General features: G+C 46.2%; 1 protein-coding gene across 2 annotated transcripts in view; it reads right to left on the bottom strand.

The window, feature by feature from the left end:
* acj6 (abnormal chemosensory protein 6) overlaps positions 1–14,597 on the bottom strand; it is a 31,494-nt gene extending 16,897 nt beyond the window's left edge. For both annotated transcript variants that reach the window (XM_046610399.2, XM_046610400.2), the window contains exon 1: positions 13,350–14,597. In XM_046610399.2, the coding sequence (XP_046466355.1) occupies positions 13,350–13,511 (162 nt within the window). In that variant the 5' untranslated portion in view covers positions 13,512–14,597. The remainder of the gene's footprint in view (positions 1–13,349) is intronic.
* Positions 14,598–23,589: the final 8,992 nt, after the last annotated feature.

The following is a 23,589-nucleotide window of genomic DNA, read 5'->3' as shown; positions in this document are numbered from 1 at the left end:
TCACTCTCATGATGAATAACGCATCATCTCTGGTCTGGCTGTATAGTTCACATTACCGACAGACTGTCAAATCGGGAGTCCAAGCGAATCAAACAGTCAATAGAGGAGACAGGTACCAAGCTTGGATAAATATTCGCGCTACGCTGGCTCCAACACCATTATCTAGGAATTTCGAATGTTGCGCATGCTTTTAAAGACGAAAAATTGATTCTCATCTCTGGTTGTGAGAAGACCATTCCAATGAATCCCTAAAAGGTGCAGAGCTTATTCGCGCGGTGCAGTTAACTCATCCCCGGGAGAGACGAAGGGTCTAGAGCGATAGTCGGGAAGCAATTATAACCGCTGCTCGGATCATCTTTACAGTCCACCAGAGCGTAGGAGGTGAGGTGGTGCTCTTCTCTCCGCAGTTTATTGGCCATATTGTAGCCACAACGTGCCTACGAAGGGTATACGCATACCTACGCCTTGGTACTTACCGTGCCAAGACCTTCGTGGTATACATTCACTGTTCGCGGCTTCTGCCTCGCGTCGAAGTGCAACAAACCAATGAAGGTCTGACTGTGTACCAGTATGGGTGTCGGTGACGCGTTACATGTAGTTGATTCTCGACGAAAGACCTTGTTATTCATCCGGCAGAGACAGAGGTCGAGAGTAAATGGAAAAGCTTGCGGAATCAAGAAACTGCACCTGCCTGGGTGCAGACAGTTATTGTGCAGCTCGCGTCGGCCGCAGGCCGTCAGAGGTGACGAATTAGTGGGTCGGTAGTCGGCCGTGTTCCGCCCGGTTTTACCCCGTTATTTATTCACGAGCGGCTTTCATCTCCCGCACGGCGTCGACCGGACCGCGTTTGCGCCTGCGGACACCGGTCGAAATGTCACGTAACGGTGGCCGTGAAATAGTCGCGATTCAACAACTCTCACGCCATGCTTACTCGCGATCCTCGCTCCCCCTCGTGTAACGTTGTATTTACGTGCATGCGTAACTTGCGGATCCCGCCGAAAGTAGGACGGGTCATACGATGCGGGGGGTATTTTGACGTTGAGTAACGCCGGAGCCAGAGTCGCGAACGTTGCAAGTAAATAAAATGAGTCCAACGAGACGAGTTGTAACCACGACGCTCTTCCGACGTTTGAAAAATAAGGGTGCAAATACTGCCTATGGCGCAAATATTGATGGCCTCGAATTGGATTTACTCGGTATACGTTACCACGTGACCGACGATACTTTATGCTCTGTACCTTTGACGCGCTACCGTACCTGGCAAACATCATGCATAAGTAGGCAACCGTCTTTGACGTGATCCCTCAACAGTCCGAGCACAATGGGTATAGGTACCTTACGTTCAACGTCAATAAAGTCAACACACACTGCATCGGCCTATACTCGCTGATTTCCAACTCGCCTTGGAATACCAATTCGAATGCAGATAATGCACCGAAAAAATGTAGATGATGCAGATTTTACATCTCCTCTGGTGAATGTATGAACAGCCATTTCTCGGAGTCAAATCTACATCGATTGCGGCAGATCTTGTACTTAAGCGTGTTGTAACTCTTGCTATTGGTATTCTAACTCTTACTATCGGATTTCTAAAAACGTGTTGTCAATATATTCACCACAGGAGATGTAAAGTCTACAATATTTTGCTTTCCATGTGCCATTGAAGGTTGTTTGAGAAGACTGCAATGACGCGGGCAACGGTTCGTTACCCTTGGCGAGAAGAGAAATGAGAGACGGAGACGGACGGCGAGGGGGACGTTAAAAAGTACGACGCGATGTATAAGTTAGGGGGGGGGATGCAGGGGTGTAATTGGACAAGTAGGTAATACACTTAAGGGCGGGCGACTATCGCAAATAGTGTATAACAGGTTGGTCACGCGGCGACACACGTGCCGACACGTGGCGTCGACACCCGAGTGCAATTCCCAGAGTTCATCCTTTCCCTGGTGTAGTCTGGCAGGGATGATCGCACTCTCGTGTAACGTCCTTCACGATCATCAGCCACTTCGGGTCCCACAGGATACACCCGGGAAGACGACGCGAGGGGAGAGTCAGGGAGGACATTTACGAAAATTGAAACGTCGATTTGTCCGACCGATTCAGCCGCCTAATTGCACGTCGAGCGGACTATGAAGGGGTTGAATTATAATTATCATACCGTCTTGTGTTTCACTGCAATTGTAATCCACCCCCCATTAAGCTCGGGGCTCAGTCTGGGGTCTTAATTGACAACGAGTCGAGTCGAACGATCGGTTTCTCGGTCGTTTCCAGTGTCTAGCACAATTTTCTTTCCACGCGTGCTTCGCTGCGAGTCGATTAGTGAACGCGTGTCAAACCAGAAAGCACGTGTGTCTGTTTGCACAATGTCGGACAACCTGCAACCGCGTACCTGCTACGCCCGCTTTGCCTAGACCTCTGTGAACTAGACAGGATATTTGTCCCGGGTACACGCAGGTGTTTCCGTCCATTCGAGCGTGAGGCCAGCCATCGTTGAGATAATCGAATACCCAACCCTGGCAATGAGCACTTCATTCCGTGTCAAGATATACGCGTCCGGAAACGTGTTGATGACCAAACGACGACGATATCACTTCCAAATGGGTCAAGGAAAACTTTGGATCGCTTCGTCATTCCTCATCGCCGTCTTCTTCTTCTTCGGCACGGTTAGCAGATAATGGCAACGTCTTATTTCATTCTCCTTCTCTCTTTATAGGGGTTGTTACGACGGGGCGGAGCGTGGAACTTCTTACTGACGTATGCATACGTGCGCTTCATGCGCAGGCGTATTTCTCTCCTACCGGTTGGAAAGGATGAAGTATATATAATATATAGAGAGTCAACGTTCGAAAGCGAGCGGCGTGCTCGTCGAAGCGTGACCGAACTGTTAAACGTCGAGTTTCCAAGTTTTTCTTTTACTTCTTTCAGCTTGTCTTTTTTCTTCTTCCTTATACACAATTCTTTTCCTATGTCTTTTACTCTTACAATCCCTCCTCCTCCGGTTTACCTACGTACAAACGTTCCACATCTGGTATCTCATACATATTTATCTTCGGAAAAATTTTTGCATCTTACTTTCCAGTGTCGACAAGAACTTCGAGGTGGAGAGTTTTAAGACGATAAGGAAAGGAAACAATTGTGCAGAATTACACCGCGCGATGACCTTTTACATTCACACTTCTTTGTGCGAATGAACAGAGGTACTAGTTTATATCGACGAACAATAAACTTTCTTTACCACGAAGACAATATCTTTTTTTTACCTCTTCTTTTCAAATTTACCAATTTCTCAGCCAAGATGAATCGTCAAATCTTGAATTACGTAAAAGTACTCTCTATTACGAACATCAATCGTAGGTGATAAGTGGAGAGGAGAAAGAAGGGAATCAAAACAAGGAAAATATCCCGTCGAGTAAATTAAATGGAACGATATTCATGGATCACATGTTGTTGTGGCGCTAAATAGAAGCGGGTGCACTCGCTAAGGTGTGACATACATACATACACAACACACACTGCATACGACTTACAAACAAACACAGATGCGTCGAGTGCGTAGCTCGCGTGCCCCTCGTGAATTTAGAACTCGTTAAATTCCACTCGTCGCTCGTCCTCCCCTCGGCTAAACTCGCTCAAGAGAGGGAAAGGGACGCCGGGAAACCTGCCTGCGATGGGGCGGGTATACCAAGGTGGGGAAAACCCCACGAGTATTATTGTAATTATACACTTACGTTTATTTCCTGTCTGCCCCCTCGGCTCACGCGGCATTACGCGGCCGCCACCATCAGCGGTATGGGTTATACGAGCTACGGTTGCACGGGCATAGATTCGATACCTACTCGCCCAATCGCGATCGACAAACGGTCTGAATGTCGATGAACCATCGGTGGTCGGGGAAGATTTATCCTTTCGAATAGACTCGGATCCGCGCAGATTCGGAGACAGACCCGGCGACTTGTACTTTTTTCAGGTACATGGGGTTCGTTATAGAAGCGAGGACGGAAGGGGGTTGTTTATTTACTCTGTCACAGTTGCATGGTATTTTGATTAACGTTGTATCGTTGCAATGTCGGAACATATTTACCTCGTTTATACATCATTTTTCAATAAAACCAAAAGTAGCTTCAAGTTCAACGTTTCACTTATTCGTGACGGAGACTCGATTGATCTCCGTTACCATTTTTCCCCGAATGTAAAGTATCGCTGTGTCAATCAATCCAGGTACCATTATACATAGATCAAAGATATGAATTATCAAACTTTGTAAAATGAAAAAATGTCCATACCGCAGTGCGGGACGATGCTGGGATGAATGGAGTAATTGTCTCTGAAAAAAAAAAGGGAAATCAATTTTGGATGCAACGCAAATGAGTAAAGTATTTGATAGAATACAGATACGCGAAAAGTTCGAGGCAACGAAACCAACTGACTCAATAACAATCTTGAAAAGTTTTCAATTTGATTCCATTCGAGTCTTCGCCTACCAATAACGTCCAATCTGCAGACGTCCTTCGCTACTTTTCCCAGATATGAAAACTCCGTACTCAGGATACATCAAGTACGGATCGTCTGAGACGAGTTCGAAACCGTTTCTGCGCAGTATTATCCATACGGAGAGGTATAAAATGAAACGAGTGTAACGACAATAGCAGCGTTGCAACGCGGGTGAGTAGCGATAACGAGAACATTATTAACGACGATGCTAATAATAATAAAGAGAGTTAAACCACGGCGGACTCTAAACGGAAGTAATACGGCCGGCAACTACCCGCGGGATAGCCACCCTCGAAGAACACCCACTCGGGCACGAAACCGCAGGGTCGGAAGGATGGGCATGTGCCGTGCGTGTATCCCCTTTTTACCTGCGGGAACCACGCACATACGGTGACTGGGTGATGTTGCGCCTCTGGACGTGTGTGTTTCCCCGGAATAAATTGAAGCGAGGCGAAGTGGAGTGGAGTGCCGCTGCTTGTTCCACCGGCTCCGGCACACCGAATTGCGTGACCGAGCCACCCTTGTCCCTTACTGCCCTGCCACTTATTAAGCGGATGTGATGGCGGTGTCGCTCCTTCCTGACAACCCGGCCCCCGTCAATTCGTTCCTAATTTCTTCGTTCTTATCTCGATATGCGAATCTGTCGCAGCGCCGAACGCGATGTTGACAAATAGAAAATAGCGACGTTGTATGGTGTAACATTCGTTGTCCGCCTAATTTGATAACCATCCGCGACGACGGGGTTCGTTTCCAGAGATTTTAATTGTTTGATTATTAGTACCGAAGCCGGCGACTTTGGTATGGTCGGTATGGAGTAATTCGTACTTGATGTATACCGAGTATGGAGTTTCCATGCCTGGGATAAATAGCGAAACACATCGGCGGATTGGACGTTATTGGTAGGCGAAGACTCGAATGGAATCAAGTTAAAAACTTTCCAAGATCATTATTGTTCGTTGCCTCGAACTTTCCGCGTTTCTATATTCTATAAAATACTTTACTCATTTGCGTTGCATCCAAAATTGATTTCGTTCTTTCTTTTTTTTTTTTGCTGAGAGAGAGAGAGAGAGCATTGTTCCATTCGTCCCAGCGTCGTCTCACACTACGGTATGGACATTTTTTCATTTTACAGAGGTTGAAAACTCATATCTTTGATCTATAATGGTACCTAGATTGATTGACACAACGATACTTTACATTCGGGGAAAAATGGTGACGGATATCAATCGATTCTCCGTCACGAATAAATGAAACGTTGAACTTGAAGCTACTTTTGATTTTATTGAAAAAACGATGTATAAACGAGGTTAAAATGTTTCCAAAGTGCGAAGATACAACGTTAATCAAAACACCACGTCACTGTGATAGAGTAAATAAACAAGCTCCTTCAGTTCCCACTTCTACAACGAACTCCGTACCTGAAAAAATTATTCATCGCCAGCTCTGACATTAGCTATTGCGGTAACCAATCCACGCGGACTCTCACAGCTCGCGGAGAGAGTTTGACGCTTCGTTGAATGCCTTTCAACTCGGTGTTAAAGCTCGAACCTGCCATTATTTTCAATTTGATAAAATTAACGGTGCAGTGTGTGTATAAGTATAGGTACGTATATGTAAGGTTCTACCGCGCGCGCGTTTCTCCGAGAAGAACAATAAATAAGGGCCAAGTGAGTAGTAAATATAAATCAGGAGCGATTGGATGTAAGCGGGGAGCGTTATGTGTCCCCAGCGTCCCGTATGTGGGTGGCGGAGGAGCTCTGCCCTTCCAGCTCCTTTCCTCCTCCTCCTCCTCCTCCTTCCTTTCCGCTTTTCCCTCGATTCCCAAGGCTGCAAGATCGAGAGAGTACAACTCGCTACACGTCTTCTTTCCACAACAGCTCGAGCACCAGAGCTCAGCGTCTGCTACTGGCTACATTATCCGTACGCAGAATCACCCGACAGTGCATATCGAATCGCACTCGCGTTTGAATCCGCGTTTCTGTAGGCGTGAGAAAAAAAATTGCATTCAATTATCGTCTCAGGGTCTGCAGTCGAGCCACGCTGCCTCGAAAAAGTTCGTTTTTTCCAAAAGTTACGGACTGCTCACGATCGATCCAAGAGCTTATACCGCATTCGCGAACGCGCTTACGGCGTCCTCGATCCACCTGCAGGGTCCGACATGCTCGGCGTTTCAGGGACGTTTATCACTTTTCCGATATTTTTCAAGTATTATGTAACCGCCGCGACGCGGCCATTTCGTATTTATATACGTACATACCTACGTACCAAGGGAAGCGGGGTAACCAGTTGCACTGAATTATGCGAGGCTTGTATGTATCTTCGATAATTCGCAACTTGTCGCCAAAGACCCCGAGCAGTTTTCAGGGATCGAACCCTCGTTCCGAGACGACGTTCGCCACTTCACCCCGTACATGAACATACCTCTTCAACTCTCGCCCTGAACTCCGAAAAACTCTGGCTAACCTCGACCGGAAGTTTCCGACAAATCACCGCGAGGATAACATAAGCGCGATGCTCGCTGTTCACGCGGTTCCGACCTCGGATTGGATCATTAAGCTGCACGTTTGGCGCGACTCGCGTCCCTGACTGTAATTGGCGCAAGCTCCCTGCAAAGTCCGTGCATATTTCTTGCAGACCGTGGCACGTGGTGCGTAATAATCCACCTGAGGGTCGCTTGGCGAGGGGGGAGGGAAAAGCTCACAGGTGCACCGGGTGCGTGAAGGTGGCTTTATGGAGGAGGAGAGTGCTTCGGAGACAGCGGACGTGTATCGATTATGCAATCACGTGACAAGTGCCCACAATACCGCACGTATGGCCAGTCCTACCAGGGGGGGTAGAGAGCAGCCTACATCACGCAGTCAGTTCCGACGTTAATTATCGAGCCACGATCGCCCCGCACATATGTTTGTTCCCAGATTTTTCCACCCGCGACAGCAGCGCTGTGCACCCATACCACCGCTCATACTCTGCATCGTGCACGGGACGCCGGAGAATTGGTGCCTTATTTTTTTGCCCCCATATGTCGGCTGCCTCGCCAACGATTCACGGTATTCGGATAATTGGTACCGTAATACCTACGGCGATATCGAGCTTTACCAGCCTTACGCGCCGATCACGTGCTTTTGGGTTTTTACAAACGGCGAAGCCAAGAAATTGTCGGGCAAGTCGTTTTCGCAAAGTCATCGGGTGGATCGTTCTGGGTTGGGTCGGGTTCGTCCACCTGAACTCAAACAAAGCCGCCTCCGCTGCCCGTGTGGACGGTGGGCAGAACAAAGTGGGGCTGAATCGAGTGGGATACTGTTTACTTTTCGTGGTTAATGAGTCATGACAAAGTGTGTACCACCCCGCTATAAAAGAAATCGATAATCACGCGGCCTCGGTGGCCTTGTTTCGTTTTTGCCAGTCTGATTCTCATGCGTAACGACACTTCCGTGTCTTCTTTTCGACCTTCCATTCCGCGGCTTTAAGTCGCAAAGTTTCGTGGTCATTGAACCGAATGCATGGATTTTACCATAATGACACAGGTCTGCAACCAAAAAACTGCACAGGTTTCCTATACTGTTTCTTGTAGATTTTCACCCACTGAAACCGGGAAAAATACTCAAAAAGTTCCGTCACGTCAGGTTTTTTCTTCAACCCGTGTTTACGGTTACGTTTCAGAGTGAGACTACCATTTAATTCGAAATTTCATATCCTATTCTTGATTCGAAAAATCCTATGCAAAATGCTTTTCTACTTCCATTTAATGTGTATTAGAGTAAGGCTCAAGAATAAGTGTTTTTTATTATTTTCATGCGTTTTTTTATGCAAATACCTTGTATTTTGAAAAAATACTGTACGCGATGGAGGAAAATGGAACTAATTTCTGGATTCAGCAAACTCGAAAACTGAATATTTATCAAAAGCATCCCATACAGCGGAAAAACAATATTTTTTTGCAGACCTGCGCGATCAGACTGCATCCGACCATGTTTTGTCATTGGACGAAATTTAGTCAGCTATTGGAAGACACGTTGAAGTTGCGGTTTTTTTCTTTTACTCGAAAAAGCTAATGATAACGGAAAGCGAGTGAGGCTGTAGGGGATTGGATCGGCGATTAAGTTCAGCCCCGCAGACCGGTCGAATCGGCTTTAGGAACTTAATGGAAATATCATCCGCTCTATTACCTGAAACCCGTTCCATTTACAGGCTATTCAACAATCAGTTGGAGGAGTTGAACGAACATTGGACGGGTATCCAGACGTCGGAGGAGACATTTCAATTTCGGAAAAACGGAAAGCCTAAAAACCTCTTACTATACTTCGGAAATTTGCGAGTAGCTTTCGAATCTCGATTGTTCTATTGAAATAAAATAAAAAAATGAGAAAAAAAGAAACGATTTAAGATCGGCGAATGAAAAGCTCGGAGCTCATTTGTCACTGCATGGAGAGGCTCGTTCGTATAGGAAACAGGTGCCAAGAAAATGCTCGTCTTTCGTGATTGCGGCCATCAATCATACCAGCGCACAACAAAATATATGTACATGAGTCTATCCACATATGCACACTCCCTCAATCTTAGAGTCGCACGATTCAACGTATCTCATGGAGCTGCGAGTGAAAATTGAATCGCGGCACTGATTTTTCAATATATTTTTCAAAATTGACGCAGAGAAATATTAGAAATCAAAGTATCGTCGTACTTTCAAAACTATCTAAATTTATTAGCCTATTCGTGATTCTAGATGGATGCATTGAACTATTTGAATGGAAACAATTTTCTTTGTAGTTTCATTTGACATATATATTCTTATCAACAAAAATTATTTACGGTCAATCGAATTTTATCTACCGACTTAGATCAACGAAACAAGTACCAAGTACAAGTTGCAGTGGATTTGTTTAGGGTGAGAAACTTAATTTGTTTCTTCAAACCTTCAAAACTTACTGACGGAAGTCGAAAACAACAATACAATATAAGTTTGAACGGAAAAACCAAAGATCTGTTAGATTGACGAAATCCATGCATTCCGTGAACCACGTGTATACAGCATAATGGGTTGAACGAAAGGTGACGAGCGGGCTCGTAAAGCGTGCGAATTGGTTTGAATAAATAAATGTGAAAATGGAAAGAAAAAGGTTCGAAAGTGAAACGAAGAAAAGGAAAAAAAGGATCAAAAGGAGAAAAAAAAAAAATAATAAAAAAAGAAAGAAAAAAAAAAAGAAAAAATCGTCAACAGGCGGAGACGCGATAAAGCTCCAAGTCCGTGCACGATTTGATGTACCTATATATCACATGTTCGGTATATAGGCCATTCCAGAACGAGTAATCTCATCTAGGCACTCAGCTCGCTGCGACGGTTTTTATCCTATTACGTAACATGAATAAACTAAAGACTGTGGAGACTGCGTCGCGGCGAAAGAGAGAGGAGAGAAGAGAAAGATGAAGAGAGGCCAGAGAGAGGAGAGAAAGAAGATGCTGGCGGGGCCGAACGGGATGCCGGGATGGTTGTCAAGCCCTCACCCTGATGCAAAGAGAAGCTCGAAGCTTTTCGCAAACCGGGAGAAAGGGGGCGATTGATGCTGTTTTCGTATCTCTCGAGTGGTATACTTCTGGCATATGGTACCGGTAAGCCGATATGTTCCGAAAAGTGTAACCGATTCGAGACGAGACACGAGAACGCAAAACTTTGTCTTCTCCTAAATCTTCAGCGAGGCGCAAGGGGAATTCAGGGTCTAACTATTAGGTCGGTAATGGGGTCGATAGTTAGATTATGGCCGCCATGACGATGTTGGTGAACAGACGCCATGTTTCGTGGGTTTTTAATCTGTACTATAGGTTTGCTGTTATTATTAATTTGCGTTTCTCCTTGCTCCTTTCCTTTCTCTACGGCCACGTTTCAACCACGTTTGTGTCTTTTATACCAGTACGGATGTTTTGAAGAAAAAATTGAAGTCCTTTTTTGGTAGCCGGATGTATTTTGAGAGGAATGGTAAACCTAACCTGATTATTTACAATTATTGTAGCTGACGATATGGCTCTATATTTTACCGGGTTCATTCGCTGGTCTGCAAAAAAATGTTTTGTTTTCTTTATCAAGTTTTCGAGTGTGCTGAATTCAAAAATTAATTCCATTTTCCTCCATCGCGTACGGTGTTCTTGCAAAATACAAGGTGTTCGCATAAAAAAAAAAGTAGAACAATAATGAAAAACACCGCCATTTCGTTAAAATGAACTAAACAATATTTCTTACAAAATTGAACAAACAATTTCCTTGAGAAATGTATTTATTATTCCGTGTTCATTCTTTACGCCTACGATACCTTTTCGTCTTCTCTTTTATACGCCTCCGAAGACGCTCCCGCTTTCCATTTTCTCTTTCCCTGTTTGTATTTATTCTCGAGTCTCACTCTGATGCACATTAAATGAAAGTCAGAAATCACTTTTGCATAAAATTTTTCGAATCAAGAATAGGATACACGAATTCGAATTAAACGGGAGTCTCGCTCTAAATGAAACTACAAACACTAGTCGAAGAAAAAACCTGACGCGATGGAACTTTTTTAGTATTCTTCCCGGTATCAGTTACTCAAAATCTGTAAGCAACGGTATAAAAAACCTGTGCAGTTTTTCGGTTGCAGACCTGTGTTTTTGAATGTCTGTGTTACGACTGGTTTATATTTCACTCTTTGTTTCACGTGTGCTTAATGCGAGGATTATTAATTAATTTTTTTTCTCTAGTTGGTCGTGTTATAATTGTTATTTAAATTTTTGAGATTGTAATAAAATTTAACATAAAATGGAAACTCTAGTTCTTAATTGACCTACGACATCGAAAACAAACTTTTATATCCGGAGTCTAAGAGTCTCGACGAACAAAGGAATAAAAAAAGACCTTCCGTTAGTATTCATTGTGTATAACTGCGGTGTTATTAACGAGGTTACCGCAGGATAGCGCGAGGGACCGAAAAGGAGACTGGAGAAAAAGAAAGCGAGAGAAATTAAATGGGCGGGAGGGCGCCGAGTCAACTTCGTTGTACATTTATTCGGGTGAAACTTTCGGTAATTCAATCTGTCGGCTGTTTAAGCTTTGCGGAGCTCTGCAGCGGCCTTTAATTCCAAATTGGGGCAATTTATCGGAGGGCATAATTTCGAAGATCGGTACCCATCCACCTACCTCTAAGTAAAATGCCCGCATAAATTGGAATTTATACCCAGGGATGAAATTGCGGGCCGCCCGCGGCGCGTTTGCGGGCTCGAAAGTATGATGCTTGGTTGTTTCCCTCTTATGTATTAGTTAAATGGATGTATAATTTAAGTAGAGCTCGTATCGCACGCGCACGCGATATTCGCCACGACGCTTATTTATAGAGATAAAAGTTGAACGGTTTTCGGTACAGTTCTCCTTCAATAATTATATACATAGGTACGCAAACGCATGAATGTATTATACCTTGTACGCAGGTATAGAACAACAATTCTGCGTTCGTAATTCATAATAATTGTTTCGGTAATTTGCTAAGCCGTTTGTCAATCGTCGAAACTACGAAACAAACTTTTCGCGTTGGCATACCTAAATGAAAATGACTGTGCAGCTTTCTTACAGGTTTGCTTCTCTTTTGCGACTCGATTTCAAAACTTATTCGTATATTGCTGAACAGTTGTTTGCGGAATGTATTCAACGCGGCAATCAAATATTACATTTCTCTTTACTTCGTTGTACACACTTCCAGAACTTGCACGAACGAGAATCATACATAAATGCAGAAAAACGAGAGTAAAAAAGAAGAAGTTGACCAACAACGAGTCGCGTGTTTGTACCGACGGTGAAAAGTTTGAAAATGGTAGGCGGAACGTGTCAAATGTATAAAATTGTCGCGGGTAATTCTATGCGAAGACAACGGCGAGACATCGGGATAAAAAATCAATGAAACCGAAGCATGATAATAACGGCGATAAGGCTGATAATGCGGATAATTGAAGACGTAATGCTTGAAAATAAGATGCGTGATAAAAACGCTGTCGTAATTATTTGACAGAGGATAAAAAATGGTTCCGAACCGCCGAGCTGTGATTAATTATCCACTTTTTCACCCAGCGAACAACTCCTCGGGCACGTGCGCTAGAATTCCAACGATTACTGTCGTCCTATAAGCGGGACATAACCCGAACCCCTGAAACGGCGAGTCCTGATAGCCGGCGGTCTCTTTAACGGCTGTAGGCCTATAGCCGTATCCTCGATTGTTAGAGGCGTTACAGGGAAGGAGCATAATATTTGATGAGTATCCTATCGCTATGAGGTATAAATTTTTTATCACAGGCCCGCTAATGCCGCGTCAGGCATCCTAACGATTTCATTTTCGCACCACCCCTTTGGCATTTCCTCCTCCTTTCAATTCGAAAATAGGTATCTCGGAAACTTGTCGCGCTGTTTTACGACCCCGGTTTTCCCACCCGTGATCGAATTGGTTTCACGCTTCCCGAGTAAAGCCCGAGTTTATGCGGTGACACGGGACTTCGCGAAAGAGAGTGTACCGAGAGTGAGAGAGTGAGAGAGAGAAAGAGAGAGGGAACGGCGAGGATCGCTATGCTCTGACCTATATTTCATTAATTGGCCGTGAATAATGTATCCGCAGTCTGCACGAGAGAGCTGGCGGCAAATTACATACGTCGCCGTCTGCACCGTCCACTCTGATCTTTGACCGTGGAATCCCCGTTGGTCGGGACAAATAGGAGAGACGTGGGGTTTTGTCGTGGCGTGGGCGGGAACCACGATTGCCTTCTAATTTGAGCCGCGGATCGAAGGATCCTTCGCGTCACATGCACACACCTTAGAGGTACCTCAACGGATCGGCGATGAGAAGGTCGTAGGTACTTACGGTTGGGTTCGGCATGCATCGCCTGGGCGGGGGCGGCATGGGTTCCGGGGCAGTTCGGTAGGGGGAGGGCGAGTATCGCCCGGAAGGAAAGCATCCTGGGGCTGTGATGGGCGCCCCGTGGAGTCCCTTGCTGCCCATCATCTTGTCCGGCGAGTACATCATCGTCGGTTATTCGCGCGGTGTCTTTCGACTCAAGGTACCGTGAAAGTTGTAGGCGAGTTACGAGGAGCCGGGATTTCCCCCAGGAATGACCGCGGTCCTCGAACCTGATCGTTCGAATCAAATATCATCCGTCCACTCCCGCATCTGAGCCCTTTTCCCTCTTCGTGGCCTCGACTCGCTCTCAATGCGCGTTGGACTCTCCGTCGACTGTTTGGGACTTGGTCCGCTTGGCCGACGGGAGGTGATAAAACGGGACCAAGGATTCAGTCTCGCCAAGCCCGCGCCGTCGTCGCCACTTCCATTTTCACTCTCTGCACCGAATTCCAAACTCGGTGGAATCTACGCCTGCTGTTCTTCCGTACTTCCTTCTTCAGCTTCCAACTCAACACATGATACGTTTCATTGATCACCAGGTTCGCGATGTAACAGTGAGACCGTCGAACCTGTTGTAGCGTTCCCGTATCTTCCCCGGGTTCATCGGCTCACCTCGATCTCTGTGTAACGCGATTCCGGAGACTTTGTTTCACCAGTATTATCGGTACGAACGAGGACAACTGTATGCGAATCGGCGAGTAGAATTGTGCAGGTAAAACACCGACAACCATCACTGTCTCACAAGTCTCTGGCCTGCACGGTATCTTTCCTCAACACCATGACGTATTTCGCGGTTGGGTGATTATGGTACCGCCCTTCAGTTCGTTGGCAATAATACACGCGTAGTTTGTAAACAGTACAACAATGTAGGGTGTTTCCGTGGTACCCACTTGAGATTAGGATGCCGTCTTGATCACACCGCGGTCGTAACTCGCGATACAATATCACTGCAACAGTAAACAACAACTGTTCAAACAATCGGCAAGCCTACCTCAACTCGTGCCAACCCGATGTAACGAACACCGTAACTGTCTCATCGCGCAAACGTTTGGTAAATGAGAACGTCGTCTCTCACTCTACAACCACGAAAATGAAGAAAAAAAAACAAAAAGATCAGCCCCCGATCGGGTGTGGACAGGGGCTCTTCTCAGCACTCGGTAATAATTAGTAAGAGCTGTATCAGCGGCACTCTTTGACGCGAGGACCGGTTACGAGGACTGCGCGACATGTTCTGCAGATAGATATCGTAACCCTAACGTTTCGCAACAAGGGATGAAACGCTCGGCGGCGGGGTTACCCGTCCGCGTACCGAATCCGGGGGTGAAACGGCGCCTCGGGGGACGGAGGGGAGGCGATATTTCCCCGCTTTGGGCGGAGCCTGATGTCGCCGCTACGCCGGCGCTTGAAAAGCTCCGATACCGGCGGCCATCTTGCGCCTGGATTGTTCGTGCTTTACCTACGCGGTTGTGCCGAGTCGTTCTTCCTCCCTCCTCCCGCCTCCTCCCCCTTCGCCCCCGCAACCTTCGTCCTCTGCACCCTCGTCAACCCTCCACGTTACTCTCCAAAATCCAACCCCGTCTTCGTCCGCGCATCGCCACCACCACCACCACCTCCATTCTTTCCGCTACTGTTACTGCTATCGCCGCTTCTTTTTCTGGTTCTACTACTATCGCTGCACCCCTTCCCTCTTTTCTTCGTCCCTGAACAACCCTTTTTTTTCATATGTTTTATGTGTGCTCATATCAGAGTGTTCATACGATGCCCTTGTACACATGTTGGCTGTAGGTACGCGTATTATCTGTCAGTTTGTTTACTCGTAATTGGGTGTCAGATAAATACAACCCGCGTGATGATATATGATGGGTTTTCCTTCGGTTTTCTCTCTTTTGCATTTTGCTACCGGTAGGTATACCAACGACTTTTATACCGCGCTGTATGTGCAGGATATAGGCCGGAGATATCCAACTGAGGATAGAAGTGGGATCTTCGACGATTGGTTAGAGCCGATTTAACGAGTCAACCGAGGCTCGCGGGATACGGTTTCGCAGGCGTTAAGAATTCAGATGATTGGTAAGAGACGTATCCGAAGTCCCTTTCGGTCCGGGGGTCAGAAATCTCGACGTCGAAGACATCGATTGGTATGTGTAGGTGTGATTGTACGTGTTTCACACTCGTTCGTAGGTTGAAAACCTGCAGATGCGACGCGGAAAAGGACTGCGTGTCAACGGATACGAAGGAGGAGAGTATAGAAAAAAATATCTCGGTTGTAAGTGCGAATGGGGTCTTTTGAAGAATAGTTTTCTTTTTCTTTTTCTTATTCTTTTAATGCACAGGATAATTTGCCGGTGGAAAAACCGAGAGAGGAACGACGCACAGAACACGGGGAAACAAAGATGGAACGACATGGCGCAGAAACGAGTGGAAAAGAAAACGTTCGATCGAATGGAAACACCTGTCAGTCGCACGCCGGAGACACTTATCCTACGACTGCGGTCGCCTCGAGAGTCCGAAAGGAAACAAGAACAAGAGAAAGGGAGAATAAACTACAGGAGAGCTATGCCCAGCCATCGTGGATGAAATAGTAACGATGTTAAACTGTAATTCAATGCTGCACGCATTTTACTTTATTTTATCTCTTCAGCGGTGTGGACAAAGAATTCGAGATTCGACGCCTACCGAATGTCATTTGGCAAAATTGAAAAACGTTATATTAAGGGGTTATATGGGTTTGGAAAGTTTAAAGAATCGATTTTCTTATTCTTAATTTTTTATTTCACAGTAAAACGCGTCAAGAATATTTCCCCAAAGTTTCAAGTCAATTGGAGTAAAAGTCCAGGAGAGAGGGCCTCTTTGGAAATTCCTCTAATTAGGCTCGACCTCGTTATATCGTTCTTTTCCAAAGACTGTATTTTACAAATCAGTGGATACGATTTCTCAGAACCTAATGCACCGATCTTATTGAAATTTTGCACACCTCTTCTAGTTAGGATTAACTGGTACTTGGACGAAGGTTTTTTTTGCTTCGATCATGATTTATTTTACAAGTCAATACGTGATGTAGAGTTTACCGAAAGTTTTACTTGTTTGCACGCAACTCTGCTAAAAATTCAAATTTCAATTCGTTTTTTTAATCCTTCGTCCAAGTACAAGCTATTTTCACCTGCTAACAGAAAGTACTCGGTTTTTTGATCTCAGCTAAAGCTAGAATGAGTTATCGTGTCCACCGCGAAAATACTGGGTCTCCGAAAACCAGTTCTGAACGGGTGAATTTTCCAAATTTTTGTACAAAATTTTGAGGAAATATCGTTAAAATATCGTTCTTTCGCATGCCTTAAGTTCGAATAAAATAATTCTTTAATTATATGTTTTTTTAAATTAGAGAAAACATCCTTTCTCTAAACCTTCGAAACCCGTGCAACCCCTAAACGTCTCGAAGGTCCAAGTCTTGCAATATTCTATTAAAATCTACCGCGCAACGATCTTCAATCTACAGCGCCGCGATGCAATTACGCAAATTTCCAGCCGCGCTGTTGTTTCGGCCGCTTTCACCACCACGGTCAAAATATCGTAGCACACGATCCGACCATCGGGCGAAACCATTTCCCGTCTAAGAGGGTACCTTGGGTACACAGATAAGACACATATACCAATCCTGAATCCAATCGACTTGATTTCGTTCGGCCAAAGTCTCGCTACTGTACGTACAGCGAAGCGACGAAGTAAAGTGATTGTCCTTGGCGGATCCGTTTGATTTTTCTCCGCCAATTTATCTCCCTCCCCATCTCGCGTCGTCCCGTCTCCCTTACTCTCGCCGCTTCGTAAAGGACGAAACTCACCCCCTCGCGCCATTCTCTTTTTCGCGGTTTCGCCTGCCCGCACACAAACACGCAGAAACTTGGCGCACACCTCGTACCTCTACGTGTTATACACCCCCATAGATGGACGCACGGAGTAGCCGTCGCGGCTAGGCCAGACCTCCAGGAGGACGGAAACGGGAACTGGAACTGGAACTGGAATGGGAACGAGAACGGGAGGGACGGTCCGTTTCCAAGGGACGACGTCGGAAGGTTCCCGCGGGGGCTGTGTTATCGCCTCGGCAGGATGACCAGGCCGCGCTGTATCAAATATTAAACCTACTTGCAGCGCCCCGGGTCATCCGCGGGTCGCCCTCGGGTCACCCTCAGGTCTCCCATCTACACCCGTCTGCTCGTCTGCCTCGAACCCGCGTCCCCGCGAGCCTCGACTGCGTCTGCCACTTATTCCTCCTCCGTCTCTTATCCTCCCCCCGCCCCTCGCAGCCTAGGGGGTAGGTAAACCGACGAATTGCGTGGAGGAACACACCGTCCGTCTCTGTCGGCGATGTAAGGTGCGTGCATACGAGTCACGTCGATTGCCTGCAACCGGGGTGAGATGGATCGGAAGGATTTCTCCTTTCGTCGATCGATCTCCTCGTTACCGTTTATCGATTCATTGTCGCTCGCGTCGCCACGTTAGAATTACACGATACTTGCGATACTGAGAACCACAGCGCAGAGTCTGTACTTATGGGGTGTAGATGAAAATTTTTGCAACTAGATGATAGTTGCGGATGTTATATCGCTGAACGTGTGTTTCCCGCGACGATAAGTTTGCCGAGTTTCGTGGATATACTTGGATGAATTTATATCGTGCGAGTACCGTCGGCGGGGGGGGGGGGGGGGAGGGATGAAGGGGGGAGCGAATCGCTACGCAGCCGAGCGTGTACCGCACGAGCGCAATGTATAATCTAAGCCATATGCCGTAAATGTGGCGGCGGGTGTATCATTAGGCAAAGCCTTATCCCAGTGCCTTACACAGCGCCGGGGGTGGCTACGCCGTGAACGTTGGTATTAACGAGTGTAATAATTATTAAATGAAACAAACTGCCGCGGCGGTCGGTAACGAGTAAATGAAAGTAACCCCGGAATTACCCGGCGATAATACCGCGTATTTGCAATCAGGCTAATGAGTATAATCAGTAACGGGTCGGTCTTGATGGAGGGAGGAGCGGCGCTACCCGCCCCCCTCGCTGTTTTACTTCCACTTTTTCCGCACCCTCTTTCGAACCACCTCGACGTTTTGCATCGCGTCGATTGCCGCCGATCCGGAAAGCTCGACGATCGGTTCGAGTATCAGTTGTAACGATGAAATTCGCAACGGTAAAACTATGAAAGCGCGTCGCCTGATCCATGCAGTGCGCATCCGAGTCGAAATTTACACCCTACCTGCATAAGCCTGCAGATATTAAGCAGCGCTTTATTTAGTACTTTTTGGTCCTCACGCCCTATTCAGAACCTCGAGAGAGCTGTATTTTTCACCGTTGGACCTCTTGCGGACCTTAACGTCCTATTATAATCTATTCCGGTACTACGTGCGATGCTCGTCTGATATGAGAGCCTGTTTAATGTCTTGAGGTCCTCAAAAAGTACAGCAATAGCGTCTGGATTGGTGATTGTATTATTCTACTTACTCGGAATAATTAGATGCGATAAGGGACCAAGGTTGCCAAAGTGTAATAATTCAAATATTAACGCGTCATCTGTTGCCAAGATAACAAATAATGCCCCAAACCTAAGATTTTACTCACCCGAAAAATTAAATAACGCAATTGAGAATTGTCAGAGTATGAAAAATGAATTTAAATCGCGTTACTTATCATCAAAGTAATGAGTATTTTTTTCATCGAATTTACGGAAGCATTGATCTTAATATTCAATGACTGAAATTGTACATTCTGTGGTAAAGGACCCGTAGACGTCTTGAGGATTTAGAGGATACGGAGGACCCGTAGAGGTTTTAAAGATGTCCTACTTTGCACCTGAACGTGGAAGAAACGGAAATATCGGCCAAGTTTATGTCTAGAATAGCTTCTCTTTTCCATACAAAGTTAGTCCTCCGCGGGTTCTACCACGTCCTGTCAAACGTAGGACTTGCAGGCGCACACGAGGGTCTAAATTTCGATTCGGGCAATTGACCCCCGCCCCCGAGTTAAAAGTTTGGCCCTACGTTAGACCAGCAGGAAATAAGTAAGGCCTTATTAAATCCTTTTTGGCCCTGAAATCCTGTTACAACCTTGACAGACCTACCTGCTCGATATTTGTACCTATCGTGAACCTTGACCTATTTTGGTGCTACATGTCCTAATCATCCTACGTGAAAGCCTATTTATGGCCTTGAGATCCTGGATGAGTATATACGGTACAATGAGCGTAAGTGTCAGAAATTTAAAATTGATGAAAAATTATTTTTCTGTACCGTGTACGCTTCGACCCGTTTAAACAATCGTAAAAGTATTTATTTTTTTAAAGTCACTCATTCTATTCTTGCACTACAACCCCCTCGTATTAGTTTATTAATATTACTCTTAAGAAAACGATTGTGAATCTTGATGAACTAAATGCGTGGAAACAAATCTTGCAGATAGTTATACTGCGATGATTAACGATTATTAGGAGAATTCGTAACTCTCAATTCGGAGACAACTTTTACATCCGCAAAAAATATTAGTAACGTTAATCTCAACTATTGGATATTTGAATTTCGTATCACTACTTATTTCTATCCATCCATAAATATTTAAATTAAACTCGATTATTATTGAGATTCTTGTGGCCAAGTTTTTTTTGTAGATGCCCCCCCCCCCTCCCTGCTAGCTACATTCAATATTGGAGGACATAAAGGATCTGTAGAGGTCCTGATGACGTCCTACTTTAGACCTAAACGTGAAACGAATGGAAGTATCTGCGATTTTTAGGACTAAAGTAGGATCACTTTATAATACAAAACATGTCCTTCGTAGGTCCTATTATATCCCACTGAACATAGGAGCGTCAGGCTTAACCCTAACCGGTGAAAAACACTGGGTGAAATTGATCCCAATTCCAAAAAATTGATATCCTGTTTCAACAATGATTTCTAAAAATCTAAAAAGTAATTAAAAAAAAAAAAATAACTAGTTATTGCTTAAGGATCGCAGAAAAAGTTCCATCAATTTTTCTAACCAAAATTTCCACGACTAAGTAACTCTACGAGTAGTTTGAAAAATGTTTGGGGTGAAATTTACCCAGAACGACGAATCAAGGTTGAAGAAGGCTAAAACTTTCCATACCATACGATTCGACCGCCAAATTATCGGCTGTCTCGTAGCCGACGATGCTCTACGTTTTCGACCCACCCCGCAGATTTCCGTGCATCGCACCGCATCGCGACGTTCAAATCGGGGGAGCGTTGATGGTGGAAAATCCGTCGATCCAGTGAAAATGTAACGTGGCTTTCGTTCGCTCGCTTCGGAGTGCGTACAGAGCGGTTCGACGTACGCCCGGAGGGGTGGTTGGTCGGAGGTTGTCTCGCTCCTTCCACCGCTCGGCGCAACCAAGTGTCCTGAATCTTTAAACCCCCGTCAGTCATTGTAACTGCTGATGCGAGGGGCTGTCACGTCGATTAGGTGAGATGGCGTGTATATCCTAGGTACGTGCCTATATACCCGCCTGCAAGTTCGCTCTCAGTTAGCGGCTGACGTCGCTTTCCCGCTGCAACGCGCGTCCGATTTCGCCTCGTCTGCCAAACTTTCGATCGCGATGATCCGCGCACGGGAAAAGCTCGCGATATACGCTGCGAACTCGACGTTTTCCGCATCGGGAACCCGTCTGCGGCCGGGAGCTCAGCTCTCCTCCTTTAAACTGCTCCCATAACTAATTCAACCAAAGCCATGCCTGCAGTTCGCCGATGAATGCCGGTCGTGGCTTTACTATACGCCTGTTATACCGTCGCCGTGAGGCCCTGGGGGCAACTAATCACGTTACGCCGAGGGTACAACCTATCGAAAATTCCCCGTCTTCGTCCGTCACCCACTCGGTCATATGTTGAAACCGTGCATGTACTCTACGGCAGCGCGGGCACGTGCCATTCCGATGTTTACCGCACTGCAGGCTATGTTAGGCCAACACACACCGTAAGTTGTACCCGCCAGTCGCGGGGTTACGTTGTCCGCGTGTAGAACGCGTTGCGCTGGCACATTGGGGTCGTCGAAGACCCCGGACGAAAATTGCTCGCTGTAACGAAGCAATTTCATATGTTTACTTGATTTTTCTTCGGGGTTATCCACTTGAGTGTCTTTTGGAAGAGAAAAATGTTACGACGTGAATTATCAGTTTTAAGGTAGTCAAAAATTTGAAAAATTTAATGAAAGACTTTTTTTATAAAAAAATTAATAACTTCATTTAATTTTCGACATCAAGAGATAAAAAAAATTCTGGATACAGTTATTATATACTATATAGTACTGTTGAGAAAAATTCAGGTTTACTATGTCAGCCGTAAAAAAATATTTATTTTGAAAAATGACAGCAAATATTTTTTTAACACGGAAATTGTTTGAAAAGCTTGTTTTTATAATCATTGACAATGAGAAGTCGAACGTAGATTATACGAAAACTGAAATAATGAAAAAGTAAATACACACAACTAAAAAAACAAAAAAAGATACGAATACTTTGCCCGCTAATAAATCTGTAAAAACAGTAAAATTAATTCCGGAGCAAAACACGCTTTCGTAACACAGCTAGCACCTTGGGGTCGCTGAAGACCCCCGTCTACTTTGCAACGCCGCTACAGCAAGACTGCCGTACTTAGACTTACCCGAATGACGCTCGAGGGAAGCGACGGATGTCATCTGTGAACAAATGGTACTATAAATCATATTTTCAAACTTTCAAGTTACGAAAATCTCGTTTTCAAGTAAGGAACGACCCCAAGGTGCCAGCTAACCGGTCGGTGCGTCCCATATGTATACAAATATATCCAGCGTATCTTTTCCCGCCAAAAGCCAAACTCTGGAAGAAGTTCCGGAAATAGCCGGAAGGCTGAATTGACCCGGTACGAGGACGGCGATACGTAAAGCGACTAGGCCGTTCCTCGTTTTGTGAATATCGTGTGACAAAGTTACTCCGATCAAAGTCCCCGAGGGGACGAGGAGGGCGGGCGAGCTGCAGGTTGGCGCCACGTACCGACCCCTCCACCGTCGAGCGTAAAGAGCGAAGGAAGGAAAGAACCAAGGCAAACTCCACGTCACCCTCTGGGGTGGCCGCTTTTGTGCACTTTTTATCATAATACACACCTACAGGGGCGGTTCAGCTGACGCTGCCGGTGGTGGTGGTGGCGCCTCGGGGCAGCCCCAGAGTGCTCGATTCGCATGATACTCAACGTACGTCCCGGGTCCCGCGGCCCGTACACCAACCTCTCCTATTCACCCCGATAGAGAGTCGCTTTGCCCCCTCGAGGAGCCGGAGGAACCAACGACGAGGCGATGGAATAAACTGGTCGCGATTTTCCCTGCATATACATTATATACCAGCCACCCTTCGCCTCCTCTGGCACTCTTACCGATCTCCTACCTGCCAAAAGGATCCATTGAACGGGATCAAAAACTCCAGGCTCTTTTGACAGGCGACACTCGGTGGTGTCGTTTTAATCACACCAGCGGGAACGACTTTCCGATCGTCCGATAAACCCCTTTCTCAACTTGAGTGAGAGGAGGGGTGTGCACATCGTACCCGACCCTGATGGTCGGAAGGAAGGTAGGAGTAGAAGGTAGGTATCTAATTTGGTATGAGAAAATGCCGGAGTCATCGAGAGTTGCGAAGAAGGAAGGAAGAGGCGGCAGGATCGCTCCTCTCTCCTCCCCCATCGGCCCATTGCTCTCCTAGCTCGGCATCGCCCTCGAGGAGCGAAACACGCGAAAGCCGCCAACCTTCCCGAGGTACGCGGTGCGCCGTTCGCATACTTATGCCCTGGCTGTGCACATAAAGTTGGGACGGGGAGGAAGGTGGAGCCGGTGGCCTCGCCCCGGTTCGCCCCGGCGGCGGTGAGGCTGCTTCTTCGGCGTTCGCCGGGGTAGTTCTTTCCCGCCGCCACCGCCGCACAAGAATAAGAAACGTGGGGCATACATAAACAAGCGGAGAGGCCAGGTTGCGGGGAGCGAGGCTCGGGGTTCGGATGCAGCAATTTAAAACGTACCCCGGAATTCCTCCCAGCGGAGCCGTAGAGCCGCCCGCTGTATTGCGAATTTCCTCTCCACTCGGCTCGCCCGCCTGCGCTCGGCATCCGGCTCGAATTTCCACCGTATAAAATAGAGAACCCTCCGCCACCTGCCTACGAGCTGGATTGAATTAGCCGGAATTTTACACGG

The sequence above is a fragment of the Neodiprion pinetum genome, chromosome 2 (genome assembly GCF_021155775.2).
Source record: "Neodiprion pinetum isolate iyNeoPine1 chromosome 2, iyNeoPine1.2, whole genome shotgun sequence".
Lineage (NCBI taxonomy): Eukaryota > Metazoa > Arthropoda > Insecta > Hymenoptera > Diprionidae > Neodiprion > Neodiprion pinetum.
The sequence above is the reverse complement of the archived record's forward strand: the minus strand, read 5'-3'. Positions and strand labels throughout refer to the sequence as shown.